The sequence below is a fragment of the Oncorhynchus nerka genome, linkage group LG15 (genome assembly GCF_034236695.1).
Source record: "Oncorhynchus nerka isolate Pitt River linkage group LG15, Oner_Uvic_2.0, whole genome shotgun sequence".
Lineage (NCBI taxonomy): Eukaryota > Metazoa > Chordata > Actinopteri > Salmoniformes > Salmonidae > Oncorhynchus > Oncorhynchus nerka.
In genome coordinates this window covers 74,029,694-74,050,899 of record NC_088410.1, presented here as the reverse complement: position 1 = coordinate 74,050,899, position 21,206 = coordinate 74,029,694, and the positions used below count along the sequence as shown (strand labels likewise).

At 44.8% G+C, this 21,206-nt stretch overlaps 1 protein-coding gene across 1 annotated transcript in view; it reads left to right on the top strand.

Moving 5' to 3' along the window:
- Positions 1-21,206, top strand: part of LOC115142337 (membrane-associated guanylate kinase, WW and PDZ domain-containing protein 3-like) — a 182,316-nt gene that overhangs the window by 102,823 nt on the left and 58,287 nt on the right. The window contains exon 2 of the mRNA XM_065001892.1: positions 12,047-12,163. Within this exon, the coding sequence (XP_064857964.1) occupies positions 12,047-12,163 (117 nt within the window). The remainder of the gene's footprint in view (positions 1-12,046; positions 12,164-21,206) is intronic.

Sequence of the window (21,206 nt, the reverse complement as noted above, 5' to 3'; positions counted from 1 at the left end):
CTCCCCCTCTCTCTCTCGTTCTTTCTCCCCCTCTCTCTCGTTCTTTCTCTCCCTCCCTCTCCCTTTCTCTTTCTCTCTCTTTCTTTCTCTCATACTCTCTCTCTCTTTCTCTCTCTCTCATACTCTCTCACCCTCCTTCCTCCTGCTCCTCCTCCTCTTCTCTCTCTCTCTGATCTGAAGCCAGCTCATCTGTGCCATGGCAGAGCATACGGCTGCAGAGGCTGTATTAAATCCTGCAGAGGCTGTATAAAATCCTTTCATTACATTAGTGAAAACCTAAAGTCCTGTTCAGTAGTTTCATAGAAGGAAATCAATTGAAATAATTACAGCTGGTGGTTCTTCTGAAGGGCCAAGCAGCCAGTTGTGTTTATGCCTGATAATTACTATGGCGGAGCAATTACTCCTCAGCAGCACTCGTAGTGTCATCCCCCCTCATGAGTATTAGGATAATGGCTGCCAACACTCCTTGTTTCATCCCCCTGTCTGTGTATGGTAGTAGAAGGTTGGAGGCCCTTGTAGTGAGGGGAGTGAGGAGAGAGAGGCATGTCCTCTGCATCAGCGCATGCAGAAGAGCCTGAGAGAGAAGCGTGCATTTTCATAAATGTCCAACTTTCCATCTCATCCCTCATGTCTCCAGGGATTCATCACGTTACATCATGCACTTGCTCAGCAGACATTCCTACTGAAATGCATTTTCAAGTCAACTGCTCTAAGAATACCAGAGGAGATGTCTGTTGCATAATGTGTCTGCAGAAAGAGCTTGTTCCATCTCCCTTCAATGGCCCGCACCTGAATATGTCTCTATCGACTATGCATCCATCATCGATTTCCCCTCAGAGAATTAGCAGTCCCTATGAATTTGGCCACGTGAAAATGGGAGACAGAAATTGAATTCTTCTTAATGTTTACTGCAGATCAGGTTTTCATAGGTTTTGAAAACATATTATTTCTACATGGCAGATCACAGCTGCAGACTGTGTGTATGTTTGTTTGTAATAATTTGTTGGGGACTTATATTTGTCCTATTTCACACATGTACAAGTGTGTATTAATACACATGTGAATTGGAAATGTGTTTTTTTGCATATCTCATCTATTCCTGAGACACCCTCATATAGTGGGGTCACGGCCAGGGTCTGCAAATATCAACGGCGACCCTTGAGACATTAGAGTAAAGTGCCTTGCTCAGGGGCACATTGGCAGACTTTTCACCTTATCGGCTCAGGGATTCAAACTAGCAACCTTTCGGTTACTGGCCCAACACTCTAAGCGCAAGGCTTCCCTATAAGCTGTGGGCATCCTTCTGGTGGTCAAATTGGAGCTTGCGGTGGAACCAACCCTGAAACCTCATTTGCCGAAACCTGGTATGTGTGTATTTGAGTGTATGCATGCATGTGTGTGTGTGTGTGTACACAGGCGTGTTTGTGCATGTGTGCGTGCGTATCTGTGTGTGCAGTGGCCCATGTGGAAACATTTGTAGTCCTCGGGAGGGAAGTTTCCATCTCTGGTGTCTCTGGGTACATCTCTCTTCCTCTCAGTATTCTCTCCCATTTATCATACAACACATCCACTCTTTACTCACCTCTCTTTACTCACCTATCTTTACTCACCTATCTTTACTCACCTCTCTTTACTCACCACTCTTTACTCACCACTCTTCACTCACCTCTCTTTACTCGCCACTCTTTACTCACCTCTCGTTACTCACTGCTCTTTACTCACCTCTCTTTACTCACCACTCTTTACTCACCACTCTTTACTCACCTCTCTTTACTCACCACTCTTTACTCACCACCTTTACAAAGGTCATGGCAAAAACCTGGCCTTCCAGTTGAACCTTTGAGCCAGGTTTTCATACGAGTCATACAGAGATGACCCCAGGAGACAATCAGCACCTTTTCTATCTCTGCGTTTTGTCTATTACAATTGACAGGGTCCAGTAGGGCCAAGAGCTCCACTAAGAAACAGACATATACTGTAGAGACAAGCCTTCAGTGCTTTCCCATCCACTTCCAGGCTTGTAAGTGTCAGCACACTTGGCAGAGCTCCCTCAGCAGTGAGCTGGGTGGCAGGCAGGCCCTCGTCCCCGGCCGTCGGAGCACATGATTGATTTTCCTCAGCTCCTCATTGGAAACATGAAATCCCTTTTCTGTCATGTGTTGAGTATCAGTTGAGTGCCTCTGAGTGTGGCCATGATAACCACCTTACACTTTACAACGCCACAGGATTAGGGGTCTGCCTAGGGACTCTCTCTGCAGGTCTATGGTACATCTCTGAGCTAGGTGGTGTTGGAGAGAAGTGGCTTAGTGGAGCATTTCTCTCCCCCAGCTGTGTACCACGGCCTTCCTCTGCCTGCCCGCAAGCCACACAACCAGCAGAGCAGCCATGTTGCAATCATATCTCTGCAACCACCACATCCTTCTGCACTAATTTGCTGTGCTTTGGTTAGTGAATCAAGTACAGCTCCTATACAGTTATATTTTGACTCTTTTTTACATGTCCAAGTGCTTTTCTAGGCCTGACTGTGGTTCACAGAGCTCATTATCCCGCTCCTGCCGTGGTGTCTTAAGATGTCTGCAGCAGTAGTGGATGGCCCAGCACCCAGCCAATTAGAGATGTGCATTCTCTGTTTCCAGTCCAAATGTTTCCCTATGGGTTTAGCTAGCTTAGTTCCCCCAATAAGGCCTTATGATGGGGATGGGCAGGTGAGAGCTAGGCTGCTGCAAACATCCCTGTGCTATTTATCTGCTGTCTTATTAACCTGGCACACAACACCATCCTTTCTCCTTCCTCTCCTACAGTGACAGCAGGAGAGGCCAGGTTTAACACCTAATGAATGTGAAGGTATATATTCAAGTCTTGTAAAGTCCTAAACCATTTACTTGTTTCATTTACCAGTATCGTTTCAAAACAGATTTTTGATCAATCTTGGATAATAGGATTTGGATAGGCATTAAGATGAGATGAACATTAGGAGTGTCCACAGCCAAAGAGTAGACATTTTAGAAATGGTCTCATCTGACTCTTCATGGTCTCATTCAGATTGAACTTCATCTCAAGTTAGCGCTACAGCCAAACAAAGGATCTCTGCACCAAGCAACACAACATTATGTTGTGAGGAGACTGAGAGGTGGGGCAGTGGGGTCGAGCTCTCACAACAATCCCTCACTCTCCTGAAGATGGCCGCTAGCCCTCGAGATGCTTTTTGCTCACTCAACAATGAAATGCACAGCATTGGGGGACGATAACCTATCACTTCAAGAGGCTCACAAACAATGCCCTTCTCCCGCAACAAGACGCTGACAAACGACAGAGGAGCAGTGGCCTGTGGTCAAACAGAGAGAGTAGCAGCAGACACTTATTTTGCTGCACAGATCCTTTACTCTTGTTTCAGTCTCATCTAAATGTTGAGAAGCACGCACATAAATTAATTTAGAAATTAGCTCCTTCAGTCGAAACCTTGACATAGATCAGTAGCCTTGGAAGGGATGTGTTCTCACAATGTGAGTGAGTGAGTGAGTGAGTGAGTGAGTGAGTGAGTGAGTGAGTGAGTGAGTGAGTGAGTGAGTGAGTGAGTGAGTGAGTGAGTGAGTGAGTGAGTGAGTGGAGAGTTCACGGAGGAAAGGGAGCCTGTGCATCGCCTGTGCATCACTCAAGGGCTGCCTGCCACAAAACAGTGACTGGAGCAGATATGATCGTAACAGCAACGGCTACGATGATAATTGGAGTTTCTTCATTCAGTCAGTCATGCCTCAGACCAGGATCCATCTTCTCTGATTGGCCTTTAGTTCCCCCGTCACAATGGCACGCGGTTAATAAGCCCGTTGTAGTCAGGCTCATATCTGAGGCCATCGAGGATGATGACTGTGATATAATCCCACATTTCCCTCATCATTCACTAGCGGATGACAGGACTAATGCTGAACCCAGCCAGCCAGCCAGCAGGAGATGGTACTGATTGATTGACTCAACCACATTATTCTCATTATTATCTTTTGCTGTTTTAGTCAATATGTGCCAAAGCTAATGAGATGCAGTTGAAGTGATTGCAAATTAAGGCCTTTTAGTGTTTTGATTTAGACACTCAGTATAATAGCAACAAATAAACAGCTCTGTAAATGCTTTCTGATTCAATCATATTCTCTTCCTGCGGCTGCCTGCTAGATTGATTACTTCCTGATGTGAGTGTTACGTTATGTTCTCTCTGTTGTGGTATGTGTTGTGGTTGGAAAGGGGTATGCTTGGAGGGGAAGCGACTCTGCCACTCTGTCTGACGATGTGTCACCTGAAGTCAGGGAAAGTGGCAGGGTTTGTGCATCACTGTGCTTCTCTCTCCCATGTTCCTCACCGTGTTCTCTATGCCGGTTTGCTTTCTCTCATTTCTTTTCTCTTTTTTTTCCTTTTCAATTATGGAGTACATCTGGCCGTGTTCTTGCTTCACAGAAACATGACTTCACTTTTACGGAGACATGAGTTGACAACAGGCCTGGGATTAGGACGAAGGCCTTTTCTGAACCATATTGAACAACACAGTCTACTTAGAGTCACACTTGTTTTTGGATAGAACTATGAAATTCACATCTGTCTCTCTCCAGCAGAGTGCTGCGGTAATATGAGTATGTGCGTACGTACGTGCATGTTTGTCTGGGTGTGTGTGAGAGAGAGAAATGGGCCAGTATGTTACACTGTAGTGGATTGGGTGGATAAATGTGCTCCATTCACATGTGAGTGTAGTCATACTGATTCCTCTGTTGATCTGAGCTAGATGCTAAATGAGGCTCCTCACTGAGATGGGGTAGGTGTGTGTGTTTTACTCTCCAGCTGTATCAGACTCCACGGACCCACAAATTATATAACAAGAAGGGACCGCCTACAGCAGGGAGACAGAGAGATGGACAATGAAGAGATGCAGAATGACTGAGAGGAAGAAGGAGAGCAAACTAGAACAGAAGTTAGAGGGGGGAAATGTGATAAAGAGTGAGAGAGAGCGACACCATGAGTCAGTGTCCTGAGGGTAACCCTCTCCTCCCTCTCGCCCCCTCACGGATGCTGAGATCCTCATTACAGTCACTGTTCTGCTGACTGCTGCTAATCATGAACCTGAGAGGGGAAGGTCATCCCTCCACTCCGTTGCTCTTTGGCTCTGCAGGGGGAGGTATGGAGGTAGCTTATGGTTGGTTAACTTTAATATGGGTGCAGCTGTGACCATGTGAGCCTGCTTCAGCAAGCTCTGCAAATACTGCTATAGGTTGAGGCTCTATTCTAGGGCCTTGTACTCAATTAGACAGTTGCAGCTGCTGAAGCCTACACAAAGTGCTGGTTATATAAGTGTAGAGAATTAATTTACAGGGCTGAAGTGAGACGATAGCCTTTCCTACTCCTACACAGGCTCAATCCAGACACCGTTTACTGTCTGAGTTGCAGCTTGACCCGCATTGCACCTACAAGAGAGAGAGAGAGGAATACGAAGCCATGATGAACAGGACACCAACAGCCTGCCATTAATCACATTATGTAGTGTTGTGATTGGGCCTCACTGTGTTGTGGCATAGAGCATAGAGCTGGAGCATACACCCATAGAGCATACACTCATAGAGCATACACCCACTGCTATGCTAGTAAACGCCTTGGGGCCAGCAAACAACTCAGCCATATGGAGGAAGGGAATGGATGTGCATGTCCTCTGTATTACACAAATTTGGGACTTATCTAGGAAAATACTTTCGGCCAAATAGAGAAGATGCCTTGGTATGTTGGTTTAGGGGAATCTTCATTTTGTGGCATTCAGATAACAGAATAAATGACCTCCCTGAAGAATTCCACATGCACATACGAGAGTTGTGGAACAGAACAACAAGTCACCATAAGCTGCATAGCTGTGTCTTTTGGAAACAGACCAATTAGGTGACTGTGATATCTGTCTCTCCTTTACCCAGTGCCAGCTCTACATTCCTCAGCCCTGCTCTTCTCTGCATGATGCCAGTCAGATGCTGCCGTGTGTGTGTTCTGTGTGGGTGTCTGTGTGTGTGCTTGCGAGCATGTTCTTCCCTCAGTAGCAAGGTGTTAGTGTAAGCGTGGAGGCTCTGAGTCAAGCACCTCACCAGGGGCGCCTGACTCGGCTCTGTCTGCTCCGCCTCTCTGCTGGTATCTGCCCTGAGATGCTACAGGCTCTACAGAGGATTACTTGTTTGCTGATGCTAAAGAAAACTCCAAAGAGATATTGAATAATTCCTGTGGGTGACCTTCCACTTGTGAGTGACTCATTCATCTCTAACGAATTTGAGGATGAAAAGGTAGTGTAATAAATAGGTACAAAAATAGAGACAGACTGAAAAGCTCTTAATCAAAGGAATCTATCTTTATGAATCATGCCCTGATTGAATTACCTGGAAAGGATTCTGGTTCCCCTTGTTGCTTCCAATAGCGTGTACGGTAATGGAAAGAGTCACTGTAGATAGATGGAGGAAATGGATAGGTACTGTGGCAGTACAGAGAGGCACGGGGGGGGGGGGGGGGGGGTGTAAAGAAGAGTACACTGAGAGAGAGCTGGTAGAGCAAAGAATGTGAGGTGAAGTTCTCTCTCTCTCTGGCTGACTGCGGTCTCTAGGAATACATACAGCATACAGCATACAGGGCTGACTGGGTACAGTGGAGGCCATTGAGTCTCCACCTGAAGAGAGGAAAGCTGATACAATGTTATCTGTAAAGAGGAGGAATGAGACTCATCTCTGATGTGACAACCTCAACAACACCTTCTGACACAAAGACGGCACTGTACAGCCACGGGGTTGGTGACATGGTTGTGTGTGTGTGCATGTGTGCTTGCGTGCCAGCACCAGGAGCCTTTCAATAAAATAGCATTGTAACACATTCAGAATATAAACAGGTCAACATTCACAAGGACACAGGGCCAGATGGATTACCAGGATGTGTACTCCGAGCATGCACTGACCAACTGGCAAGTGTATTCACTGACATTTTCAACCTCTACCTGACCGAGTCTATAATAACAAAATGTTTCAAGCAGACCAGCATAGTCCCTGTATGCAAATTGGAGTGGGTCTAAGGTTTCTGGGATAATGGTGTTGATGTGAGCCATGACCAGCCTTTCAAAGCACTTCATGGCTACAGACGTGAGTGCATCGGGTCGGTAGTCATTATGTCCTTGTTCACTCTTGACTATTTGGCTAGGCACAACTCCAACACCATCATCAAGTTTGCCGATGACACAACACTGGTAGGCCTGATCACCAACAACGATGAGACAGCCTATAGGGAGGAGGTCAGAGACCTGGCCGTGTAGTGCCAGGACAACAACCTCTCCCTCAACGTGGAGATGATTGTGGACAACAGGAAAAGGAGGACCAACCCCGCCCCCATTCTCATCGACGGGGCTGTAGTGGATCAGGTTGAGAGCGTCAAGTTCCTTGGTGTCCACATCACCAACAAACTATCATGGCCCAAACACACCAATACAGTCGTGAATAGGGTACGGCAATGCCCGTTCCCCCTCAGGAGACTGAAAAGATTTGGCATGGTCCTCAGATCCTCAAAAGGTTCTACAGCTGCACCATCGAGAGTATCCAGACTGGTTGCATCACTGCCTGGTATGGCAACTACACGGCCTCCAACCACAAGGCACTACAGAGGGTAGTGCATACGGCCCAGTACATCACTGGGGCCAAGCTTCCTGCCATCCAGGACTTCTATACCAGGCAGAGTCAGAGGAAGGCCCTAAAAATTGCCAAAGACTCCAGCCACCCTAGTTAAAGACTGTTCTCCCTGTTACCGCACTGCAACCGTAGTGCCAAGAGGCTTCTAAACTGCTTCTACCCCTAAGCCATACATCTTCTGAACAGCTAATCAAATGGCTACCCGGGCTATTTGTATTGACTCCCGCCCCATTTTTACGCTGCTGCTGCTCTCTGTTTAGTAGCAATGCATAGACACTTAAACAATATTACATGTAAATATTACCTCAATTACCTCGACTAACCTGTGCCCCCACACATTGACTCTATACCGGTACCCCCTGTATATAGCCTTGTTACTGTTATTTTATTGTTGCTCTTTAATTATTTGTTAATTCAATTTTTTGTATTATTATTATTTTTTATTTTTTTACTTCGGTTTATTTAGTAAATACTTTCATAACACTTGTTTGTCTTAACTGCATTGTTGTTTAAGGGCTTGTACAGTGCCTTGCAAAAATATTCATCCCCCTTGGCGTTTTTTGTATTTTGTTGCATTACAACCTGTAATTTAAATGGTTTTCTATTTGGATTTCATGTAATGGACATATACAAAATAGTCTAAATTGGTGAAGTGAAATGAAAAAAATTACTTATTTCCAAAAATTAAAAAAAGAAATAAAGGGAAAAGTGGTGCGTGCATATGTGTTCACCCCCTTTGCTATGAAACCCCTAAATAAGATCTGGTGCAACCAATTACGTCCAGAAGTCGCATAATTAGTTAGATTGCACACAGGTGGACTTTATTTAAGTGTCCCATGATCTCTCACATGATCTCAGTATATATACTCTCATCACAGTACACCTGTTCTGAAAGGCCCCAGAGTCTGCAACACCACTAAGCAAGGGGCACCACCAAACAAGCGGCACCATGAAGACCAAGCAGAAGTTGTGGAGAAGCACAGATCAGGGTTGGATTATAAAAAAATATCAGAAACTTTGAACATCCCACAGAGCACCATTAAATCCATGATTAAAAAATGGAAAGAATATGGCACCACAACGAACCTGCTAAGAGAGGGCCGCCCACCAAAACACACGAACCAGGCAAGGAAGGCATTAATCAGAGAGGCAACAAAGAGACCAAAGATAACCCAGAAGGAGCTGAAAACCTCCACAGTGGAGATTGGAATATCTGTCCATAGGACAACTTTAAGCTGTACACTCCACAGAGCTGGGCTTTACGAAGAGTGGCCAGAAAAAAAGCCATTGCTTAAAGAAAAAAATAAGCAAAAACATTGGTGCTTCGCCAAAAGGCATATGGGAGACTCTCCAAACATATGGAACAAGGTACTGGTCAGGTGAGACTAAAATGAGCTTTTTGGCCATCAAGGAAAATGTTATGTCTGGCGTAAACCCAACAACTCTCATCACCCTGAGAACACCCATGGCAGCATAATGCTGTGGGGATGTTTTTCATCGGCAAGGACTGGGAAACTGGTCAGAATTGAAGGCATGATGGTGCTAAATACAGGGAAATTCTTGAGGGAAACCTGTTTCAGTCTTCCAGAGATTTGAGACTGGGACGGAGGTTCACCTTTCAGCAAGACAATGACCCTAAGCATACTGCTAAAGCAACACTTGAGTGATTTAAGGGGAAACCAGCGGAACCCATCCAACTTGAAGGAGCTGGAGAAGTTTTGCCTTGAAGAATGGGCAAAAATCCCAGTGGTTAGATGTGCCGAGCTTATGGAGACATAATTGCTGCAAAAGGTGTCTCTACAAAGTATTCACTTTGGAGGGGTTTGAATAGTTATTCATGCTCAAGTTTTTTTTCTCTTGTTTGTTTCACAATAAAACATATTTTGCATCTCAAATTGGAAGGCATGTTATGTAAGTCAAATGATGAGGTTGTATGGCAACAAAATAGGAAAAATGCCAAGGGGGGTTGTCGTGTCTTTAGTATCATTAAAGGTGAAGACTGTTATTTTATCAAATCAATTCTCTGTATTTATTATTACATTATTCAACTAATCATGTAAATGTAATTAACTAGGAAGTCGGGGCACCACGGAAAATGTTCATATTACAAAGTTAGAATTTTCTGAATATAACTTTAATATCTGATCAATTAGTCTTCTATTAATTAATTATTATTATTACCTTCGTCAGTCTCATCTGAATGTCGTAAATGATTGGTTATCTGCACGAACCCAGCCTTTCCTATAAATCATCCATACACCAATTGGCTCAGTTATTTATTTACTAGCTAATTAAACAATTACAGAATATACAATACATAATAACATTATACCATCCCTAGTGGACTAAACAAAAACAGTTAGGTTATAACACTATAGATTCAGAGAGAAGAGAAGGGGGTTTTGGAAGGAAGACTAAGGAACATTGGTCTTTATCGGACCTGGGAAGCTATTCTCACATAAATACATATGCCACTAATGATCGCTCATTTGGAAAAGCAATGCATTGTATTTACGTGAAGCTGGTGATGTGATGCTCTGGTTTGCCCTGTTGATGTTGCCTTGTCCTTTGTGGAATCTTCCGGGTTGTTGTGTGAGAAGTTCACATGGTCTGAGAGGTTCATCTCACTCTGGAGATTGGTCCACGTCGGTCAGTGTTCTCGTACTAGATTTGCTACCTTTCCAGCTGCAGTCTGTAAGGCTATCATCTAGGACTCACTTCTTCTTGAGTGATCAATAGTTCAGAGTTCATACCATTTCACATGGAGAGCAAGCTTCCACGTTTCCTGGCCTGTATGGTTGACATTAGAATTAGCCCTTTTAAACGTGAGGACAAATCCTCACGGTATTCAGAACTTGTTTGACTTTTTGTTATGCAGAGTGGATATTCAACTTTTCGCCACCGCAACTCACACGGGGGTTTGCTTAGTTCAACGTGAATTGGGTCACGGGGGCTCTTATATAAATGTAGAAAATGGGTTGGTTCATAATTTCCAACCAATGCCTATTCGCTTGGGTGTGGCTACTGACTTAGTTCAACTTTACAGGGAAGACAATTTTCTTATTTTAAAAGTTAACATCACATTACATCATTTCGCAAATAGTTTCATCTTTACTCGTTCATTTTATACAATAATTAGATGCAAACCTCATAACTGAGGGACCTGTATGAACAGAGTTAGGATAATGTGGCTGTATTGTCTTTCAGTAGGTCACAAACAAAACGGACCGGGTCGTAGTTGGCTTCTCCACCGACAGTTTACACGTTCTCAAAAATAGGAGTATTGTTCAATTCTCAAATTCTGGGACATAGTAGAATTGGACGGGGGAATCCCTTTGTCTTACTGTGAAACTCTCTCAATTGCATGGTCAGGGAGAGTCTCTGTGGTATTTACGACGTGGTTATAAGGTCGTAAAACTGCCCCCCTCCTCCCCTCCTAACAGGAGAGGGGTGGGTGGGGGGTGGAGGGGTTTGTTCACATCTCTGCTAGCCAAATCACTGAAAGGACTAGCGTCATGACAAGGTGAATACTTTTGCAAGCCACTGTAAGTAAGCATTTCACTGTAAGATCTACTTGTTGTATTCGGCGCATGTAAAAATACACGTTTTATTTTTGTTCAGTATATTACACCCTACGCTGCATCCCCATTGTATCACCAGCTATATCTACTGTAGGGGGCTGTTCCTTTCTGAAAGGATGTATTAGTATTCATAGCCATGCATACAGAGTTGTGTTAAGCAGAGTTTTGTCCGCCCGGCAGAGAGTAGAGAGGAGAGAGAGGGAACATAATGATTACTGAAGCTCAGCGCCAGTCGAGCCATTTCAAAGCCACTTTTCCCCCCACTGTCAGCCAGGAGACTAGGCTCACATCCAAGACCCTGAAGATCTGGTCTCTTCCTTCTCTCTCCACTCTTTCTTTTCTTTCTCCTCTTCATCTTTTCCGACTCTCAGCAAACTTTCACCTGCTTTCACAGGATGACTCTCAAGTTCCTGTCTCCTCTCAAACTTTGTGAACTTCCTCTGTTTTTACAAAGTCATTGGGGGGTTGGTTAGGAGATGCTCCTGAGAGTTTTCCGTTAAAACCTCTCACTCAAATTTTTGCATTGAGACTTCACAGTTTCTTTGGAATATAAGCTTTTGGCCTATGCTTGGTTGTCATTGTTGCGGTGAGTGTCTATCATTGTATGCATATTATATAAAACCTTTTTGTTGTCAGTTTTATTGTGTAGATGAGGTGTCTTCACAGGAGTGACGGATGGAAAGGGAAGGCATATTGTTTGACCTATAACCTCTTGTTTGACCTCTAGCTTCTAGACACTGTAACTCTAGTACACTGGCCCTGTAATAACACTGTGTGTCTCTGTCTGCTCAGGGAAGGTTCTGAACACAGACCTGCGCCACTACCTAAGCCTGCAGTTCCAGAAGGGCTCGTTGGATCACAAGCTGCAGCAGGTCATCCGAGACAACCTCTACCTGCGCACCATCCCCTGTAAGTCTCCTCAACCTCTGCTCCTAGGCTCCATGTGAAATGGTACCCTATCTCCTAGTGCACCACTTTTGACCAGAACCCTATGCAGACCATGGTCAAATGTAATGCACTAGAGGGGATAGGGTGACATTTAAGAGGCACCCCTCACAACACCCCCTAACACCACCCCTAACACCAACCCTCACACGGACCCCTAACACCACCCCTCACACGGAAGCCTAACACCACCCCTCACACGGACGCCTAACACCACCCCTCACACCACACCTCACACAACACACTTCACCGAGCCAGGTCTCGCACACACACCTAAAGCTCACCATGACAGCAAAAACTAAGAAATCCTCATAAACCCAGACCTTGCTACAAATTGCGACTGTGATTGTGGTCTTTTATACGAAAGCTTTTACTCTGAGTGGTGCAAGATGTGTGTTATTGAAACAATCAATCTGCAAATTACTTTCAATCCTAATTACTTTCAATCTGAATGACCTTCAATCTGAATTACTTTCAATCTGAATTACCTTCAATCTGAATTACCTTCAATCTGAATTACTTTCAATGAGAATTACTTTCAATTTGCATTAACTTTAGTCTGAATGACCGTTAGAGCCTTCAGTTAAGAATAGATATAGAGGTGCTATCCTCTCCTCAATGGTTATAATAGATGTGTGCTAAGAGTAGGAAAAGAATGCGGTTCTGATAGAAGACAGGATGAACATTCATGGAGAACAGAGACCTTATCTCCAAATTATGTAGTAATTATGTCATTATTAACATACATTATGTGACAACATTTCGAGCATAATATTTACCATTTAATTTTTCCCAAAGAAGGACCATCTCTAATAAGAACAGCAACATGTTTGAGCATACTTCAGGTTTTAGTCACACACAGTCCCACACAGTTCTGCATGGCACTGTCACAAACACAGCGATAGGCTCCCTGCTCTCCCCCACAGGGCTGGAAGATACTCTGTCTTGTAGAGTGGGGAATTGTAGGCAGAAGTGGGACATTTTTTATGAGAAGTAAGCCACTTACCTCTCATGTATATTTACATTTTTGCAAAGGAGGAATATTTTTCCCACTATCAATCAATCCCTTCTCTCAACCACTTTCGGTCATATGTGAGTTGAAGATTTCTGCCTTCTCTTGGACAGTCAACGTAAGTACAGTGGCTTGCAAAAGTATTCACCCCCCTTGGCATTTTTCTTATTTTGTTGCCTTACAACCTGGAATTAAAATATATTTTTGTGGGGTTTGCATCATTTGATTTACACAACATGCCTACCACTTTGAAGATGCAAAATATGTTTTATTGTGAAACAAACAAGAAATAAGATTATTTTTTAAACAGAAAACTTGAGCGTGCATAACTATTCACCCCCCTCCAAAGTCAATACTTTGTAGAGCCACCTTTTGCAGCAATTACAGCTGAACATCTCTTGGGATATGTCTCTATAAGCTTGGCACATCTAGCCACTGGGATTTTTGCCCATTCTTCAAGGCAAAACTGCTCCAGCACCTGCAAGTTGGAAGGGTTCCGTTGGTGTACAGCAATCTTTAAGTCATTCCACAGATTCTCAATTGGATTGAGGTCTCAGCTTTGACTATGCCATTTCAAGACATTTAAATGTTTCCCCTTAAATCACTCAAGTGTTGCTTTAGCAGTATGCTTAGGGTCATTGTCTTGCTGAAAGGTGAACCTCCGTCCCAGTCTCAAATCTCTGGATGATTGAAACAGGTTTCCCTCAAGAATTTCCCTATATTTAGCAACATCCATCATTCCTTCAATTCTGACCAGTTTCCCAGTCCTTGCCGATGAAAAACATCCCCACAGCACGATGCTGCCACCACAATGCTTCACTGTGGGGATGGTGTTCATGGGGTGATGAGAGGTGTTGGACTTATGCCAGACATAGCGGTTTCTTTGATGGCCAAAAGGCTATGTCTTATCTGACCAGAGTACCTTCTTCCATATGCTTGGAGAGTCTCACATGCCATTATTCTTTTCTTTATGCAATGCTTTTTTCTGGACATTCTTCTGTAAAGCCAGCTCTGTGGAGTGTACAGCTTAAAGTGGTCCTATGGACAGATATTCCAATCTCCGCTGTGGAGCTTTTCAGCTCCTTCAGGGTTATCTTTGGTCTCTTTGTTGCGTCTTTGATTAATGCCCTCCTTGCCTGGTCCGTGATATTTGGTGGGCGGCCCTCTCTTGGCAGGTTTGTTGTGATGCCATATTCTTAATAATGAATTTAATGGTGCTCTGTGGGATGTTCAAAGTTCCTGGTCCTTTTTCTTTTTTTTTAAATAGGTACATTTTTTCATTTCAGTTTTTTAAATTTTTTAAATTTATTTTATTTCACCTTTATTTAACCAGGTAGGCTAGTTGAGAACAAGTTCTCATTTGCAACTGCGACCTGGCCAAGATAAAGCATAGCAGTGTGAACAGACAACACAGAGTTACACATGGAGTAAACAATTAACAAGTCAATAACACAGTAGAAAAAAAATGGGCAGTCTATATACAATGTGTGCAAAAGGCATGAGGAGGTAGGCGAATAATTACAATTTTGCAGATTAACACTGGAGTGATAAATGATCAGATGGTCGTGTACAGGTAGAGATATTGGTGTGCAAAAGAGCAGAAAAGTAAATAGATAAAAACAGTATGGGGATGAGGTAGGTGAAAATGGGTGGCTATTTATCAATAGACTATGTACAGCTGCAGCGATCGGTTAGCTGCTCAGATAGCAGATGTTTGAAGTTGGTGAGGGAGGTAAAAGTCTCCAACTTTAGCGATTTTTGCAATTCGTTCCAGTCACAGGCAGCAGAGTACTGGAACGAAAGGCAGCCAAATGAGGTGTTGGCTTTAGGGATGATCAGTGAGATACACCTGCTGGAGCGAGTGCTACGGATGTGTGTTGCCATCGTGACCAGTGAACTGAGATAAGGCGGAGCTTTACCTAGCATGGACTTGTAGATGACCTGAGCCAGTGGGTCTGGCGACGAATATGTAGCGAGGGCCAGCCGACTAGAGCATACAAGTCGCAGTGGTGGGTGGTATAAGGTGCTTTAGTGACAAAACGGATGGCACTGTGATAAACTGCATCCAGTTTGCTGAGTAGAGTGTTGGAAGCTATTTTGTAGATGACATCGCCGAAGTCGAGGATCGGTAGGATAGTCAGTTTTACTAGGGTAAGTTTGGTGGCGTGAGTGAAGGAGGCTTTGTTGCGGAATAGCCGACTCTTGATTTGATTTTCGATTGGAGATGTTTGATATGAGTCTGGAAGGAGAGTTTACAGTCTAGCCAGACACCTAGGTACTTATAGATGTCCACATATTCAAGGTCGGAACCATCCAGGGTGGTGATGCTAGTCGGGCATGCGGGTGCAGGCAGCGATCGGTTGAAAAGCATGCATTTGGTTTTACTAGCGTTTAAGAGCAGTTGGAGGCCACGGAAGGAGTGTTGTATGGCATTGAAGCTCGTTTGGAGGTTAGATAGCACAGTGTCCAAGGACGGGCCGGAATTATATAGAATGGTGTCGTCTGCGTAGAGGTGGATCAGGGAATCGCCCGCAGCAAGAGCAACATCATTGATATATACAGAGAAAAGAGTCGGCCCGAGAATTGAACCCTGTGGCACCCCCATAGAGACTGCCAGAGGACCGGACAGCATGCCCTCCGATTTGACACACTGAACTCTGTCTGCAAAGTAATTGGTGAACCAGGCAAGGCAGTCATCCGAAAAACCGAGGCTACTGAGTCTGCCGATAAGAATATAGTGATTGACAGAGTCGAAGGCCTTGGCAAGGTCGATGAAGACGGCTGCACAGTACTGTCTTTTATCGATGGCGGTTATGATATCGTTTAGTACCTTGAGTGTGGCTGAGGTGCACCCGTGACCGGCTCGGAAACAAGATTGCACAGCGGAGAAGGTACGGTGGGATTCGAGATGGTCAGTGACCTGTTTGTTGACTTGGCTTTCGAAGACCTTAGATAGGCAGGGCAGGATGGATATAGGTCTGTAACAGTTTGGGTCCAGGGTGTCTCCCCCTTTGAAGAGGGGGATGACTGCGGCAGCTTTCCAATCCTTGGGGATCTCAGACGATATGAAAGAGAGGTTGAACAGGCTGGTAATAGGGGAAGCGACAATGGCGGCGGATAGTTTCAGAAATAGAGGGTCCAGATTGTCAAGCCCAGCTGATTTGATTTGTACGGGTCCAGGTTTTGCAGCTCTTTCAGAACATCTGCTATCTGGATTTGGGTAAAGGAGAACCTGGAGAGGCTTGGGCGAGTAGCTGCGGGGGGGGCGGAGCTGTTGGCCGAGGTTGGAGTAGCCAGGCGGAAGGCATGGCCAGCCGTTGAGAAATGCTTGTTGAAGTTTTTGATAATCATGGTTTTATCGGTGGTGACCGTGTTACCTAGCCTCAGTGCAGTGGCAGCTGGGAGGAGGTGCTCTTGTTCTCCATGGACTTCACAGTGTCCCAGAACTTTTTGGAGTTGGAGCTACAGGATGCAAACTTCTGCCTGAAGAAGCTGGCCTTAGCTTTCCTGACTGACTGCGTGTATTGGTTCCTGACTTCCCTGAACAGTTGCATATCGCGGGGACTCTTCGATGCTATTGCAGTCCGCCACAGGATGTTTTTGTGCTGGTCGAGGGCAGTCAGGTCTGGAGTGAACCAAGGGCTGTATCTGTTCTTAGTTCTGCATTTTTTGAACGGAGCATGCTTATCTAAAATGGTGAGGAAGTTACTTTTAAAGAATGACCAGGCATCCTCAACTGACGGGATGAGGTCAATGTCCTTCCAGGATACCCGGGCCAGGTCGATTAGAAAGGCCTGCTCACAGAAGTGTTTTAGGGAGCGTTTGACAGTGATGAGGGGTGGTCGTTTGACTGCGGCTCCGTAGCGGATACAGGCAATGAGGCAGTGATCGCTGAGATCCTGGTTGAAGACAGCGGAGGTGTATTTGGAGGGCCAGTTGGTCAGGATGACGTCTATGAGGGTGCCCTTGTTTACAGAGTTAGGGTTGTACCTGGTGGGTTCCTTGATGATTTGTGTGAGATTGAGGGCATCTAGCTTAGATTGTAGGACTGCCGGGGTGTTAACCATATCCCAGTTTAGGTCACCTAACAGAACAAACTCTGAAGCTAGATGGGGGGCGATCAATTCACAAATGGTGTCCAAGGCACAGCTGGGAGCTGAGGGGGGTCGGTAGCAGGCGGCAACAGTGAGAGACTTATTTCTGGAGAGAGTAATTTTCAAAATTAGTAGTTCGAACTGTTTGGGTATGGACCTGGAATGTATGACATTACTTTGTAGGCTATCTCTGCAGTAGACTGCAACTCCTCCCCCTTTGGCAGTTCTATCTTGACGGAAGATGTTATAGTTGGGTATGGAAATCTCAGAATTTTTGGTGGCCTTCCTGAGCCAGGATTCAGACATGGCAAGGACATCAGGGTTAGCAGAGTGTGCTAAAGCAGTGAGTAAAACAAACTTAGGGAGGAGGCTTCTGATGTTGACATGCATGAAACCAAGGCTTTTTCGATCACAGAAGTCAACAAATGAGGGTGCCTGGGTTTACCTCCACATCACCCGTGGAACAGAGAAGGAGTAGTATGAGGGTGCGGCTAAAGGCTATCAAAACTGGTCGCCTAGAGCGTTGGGGACAGAGAATAAGAGGAGCAGGTTTCTGAGCATGGTAGAATATATTCAGGGCATAATGCGCAGACAGGGGTATGGTGGGGTGCGGGTACAGCGGAGGTAAGCCCAGGCACTGGGTGATGATGAGAGAGGTTGTATCTCTGGACATGCTGGTTGTAATGGGTGAGGTCACCGCATGTGTGGGAGGTGGGACAAAGGAGGTATCAGGGGTATGAAGAGTGGAACTAGGGGCTCCATTGTGAACTAAAACAATGATAACTAACCTGAACAACAGTATACAAGGCATATTGACATTTGAGAGAGACATACAGCGAGGCATACAGTAATCACAGGTGATTAATTGGGAGAGCTAGCTAAAACAGTAGGTGAGACAACAGCCGCTAATCAGCTAGCACAACAACAGCAGGTAAAATGGCGTTGACTAGGCAACGGGGCCGACAGATAAAACATAAACAAGCAGAATGGAGTACCGTGATTAATGGACAGTCCAGCGTGCATCAGCTATGTAGCCAAGTGATCAGTGTCCAGGGGGCAGCGGTGGATGGGGAAGGGAAGCTGGACTGGCGAGTGTTATCCAGGTTAAAAAACTAACAATGACTAAATAGCTTGTAGCTAGTTAGCTGGTTAGCTTCTGGAGGTTCTTGAGTGTGTTCTAAAAATTAAAAATAATAGCGATTCCGTATCACATTGGGTGAGGCAGGTTACCGGAAGGTATAAACAAATTAAAAATCGAAAAGAGATAGAAAGTAAATATGGGTCCAGTGAGTGTTTGGGACGCTGCGATTCAGGCGGTTAGCAGGCCTGTGCTAACAAGCTAACAGTTAGTAGGCCGGGGCTAAACAAGGTAGCAGTTAGCGGACCGGGGCTAAACAAGCTAGCAGTTAGCAGGCCGAATTAGCAAGCAAGGGGATAGCAAGGGCTAGAGAGTTAGCCTTTGGGGGACGACGCGATGGGGTGAGTCTGTTTATTCCTCTTCATGCGGTGACATCGATAGACCGGTCCTGGGTCCGGGTATTGTAGCCCAGGAGTATGCTACGGTGGTAGCACAGGGGCTCTGGCCGGGCTAGCTTGAAGCTAAGTGGGTGGAAACGCTAGCCAGGAGTAATCATCCGGGGTTGCGGTTTAGCTAGATAGCTAGTTGTGAAGATCCAGCTGAAAAATGTTCCGTTTGCGGTGGGAATCCGGGGATAAAAAAAATTAAAAAAGGTCCGTTATGCTCTGGTTAGAGTCGCGTTGTTCGAACTGGCGAGAGCTTTCCGAGCTAAAGGTTAGCTGATGACCGGTTAGCTGAAGACCTCTAGCATAGCTGGTAGTTAGCTGGCTAGCTTCAGTTGAGGGGTTCCGGGTCCGAAGTAAATATAAATACTTTAGGAAAAATAGCTACATTGGGTGAGGCGGGTTGCAGGAGAGTATTTAGAAGCTGAGGTTTAGTAAAATGTTTTAAAAGATATGCGAAGAAAAATATGTAAAAACGAAAAAGAAACGATATATACAAGGGACACGACACGACAGGAGGTCTTACTGCTACGCCATCTTGGTCAACTTCACAATTTGGACTATTTTGTGTATGTCCATTACATGTTATCCAAATAAAAATCCATTTAAATTACAGGTTGTAATGCAACAAAATAGGAAAAAACGCCAAGGGGAATTAATACTTTTGCAAGGCACTGTACACCTGTTTGTGCCTGACAGTTTCTCCAGTCTGTGCTCCTAGTTTGAATACTTACTTCGTCTTTCTTACTTTACCTGGCAGAGTGAAAACTGTTCTTTCTCACTTTAAAGGTTGAGTTAGTAAGTGCATCATTCTATCAGTGCTGAATGTTTTATGTTGTGCTGTAATAGAATTCACTGTGTCTCTGTTGGTGTGTTTTCTCCAGAGGCTAACCTGCCATATCTCTCAGGGGATGGACATACAGTAGCTCCTTAGAACTCATCTCATGGCTACATTAGCGGATGGCGACAATCGTTATTGCAAAATTAAATGTCTATTTCAGGGATCTACTCGTCTTCCTTCACATGTTTACAGTATCTTTTTTATATTTCTCCCAGTCCTACAGTTAAGAGCTGCAATCCACCATCCATCAGCTATTCTGGCCTCACCGCATGACTGTGAATCCATCATTCCCTCTGTGAATTACTGTCTTAATGAGTGAGTGACTAGAGTGACTGAGACAGAAAGACTGAATGACTCTCTATCACTCTCTCTGTCTTTTAACCCTTTTCCGTCTCTCTGTTTCTGACATTCTTGCCTTCCATATCTCTTTCTTTCACTCCCTCTCTACCACTCTCTCTTTCTCTCTTTTACTCTGAATCTTTTTTAATTCAACATGCTGAGATTAATAGAAGTCCGAGATCAACAAGCCTCACTCAAACATGCATTTTATTCATGTCTATACTTCCAGCATCAAGAATACACTGCTACCACACACACCATCATACATTTTGTGTTGGTTTATGGGACGGTAGTAAATGTGGTGTGCTCCCATGTCACTGTTCCAATGACCTACTTCCACAGCTCTAAGTGCTGTTGGTCAGAAACATCTATCTATCTGTCCTTTGCATCTGTGTAGTATACAGTCCTGGAAGGCTACTCTGTCCTTGTGCTTTTGAGAGCTAGCTTTCTATCACTTTGGGATGATAATAAAGATGATGCTCTGTTATAAAACCCAAACATTACCCACTCCCCTTGGCGTGACCATGGCACAGCAGTATTATGGGCTCTGTGAGGGCAATGAAAGATGGGACAATCAGGAGGGGAGCGAGAGATAGAGGGAGAGTGGGAGAAAGAAAGAGAGAAAGAGTGCTCACAGGACCTTACCGCATGCCATGGTAATCCCTGAGTCTCCTTCATTGGAACTCAGACTGCCTCAGACTGCCTCCACATCCTCCAATATAACAAAGGCGCAGCAGGAAGCTCTTAAGAGCTCATAAGGGGACAAAGATGGGAGGCAGTCTCCGAGAGGGAAAAGGGCCCTTGGTCGCACTCAGTCCCAGTACGACTTCCCTTCCCTGAGGAGACACAGCCTCCTGAGCCCCCCTTTCAACTGCACTCTCTTTTTCTGCTGGCTTATGTAGACTTGGTGAGAGGGGAGTGCAGTACTGCACCCTGCCAGTGTGTGGCATCAGTTAGGCTGTCGAAAGGCAACTGGCTCTGCTGATTGTGCTCTTGGTGACATAATACCATTGAGTTTAGTTTTTGGCATGAATATAGTTCAGTGCCATGCAAAATTATGTTTTATTCTGAGATCTTTATAAGAGACATGCCATGGCCTTGAATTACATGATTTTCCTGAATTTGTGTTTTCACGTAATACCCTACTGGATACAGACGCCAATTCAACATCTATTCCACGTTGGTTCAATGTAATTTAAT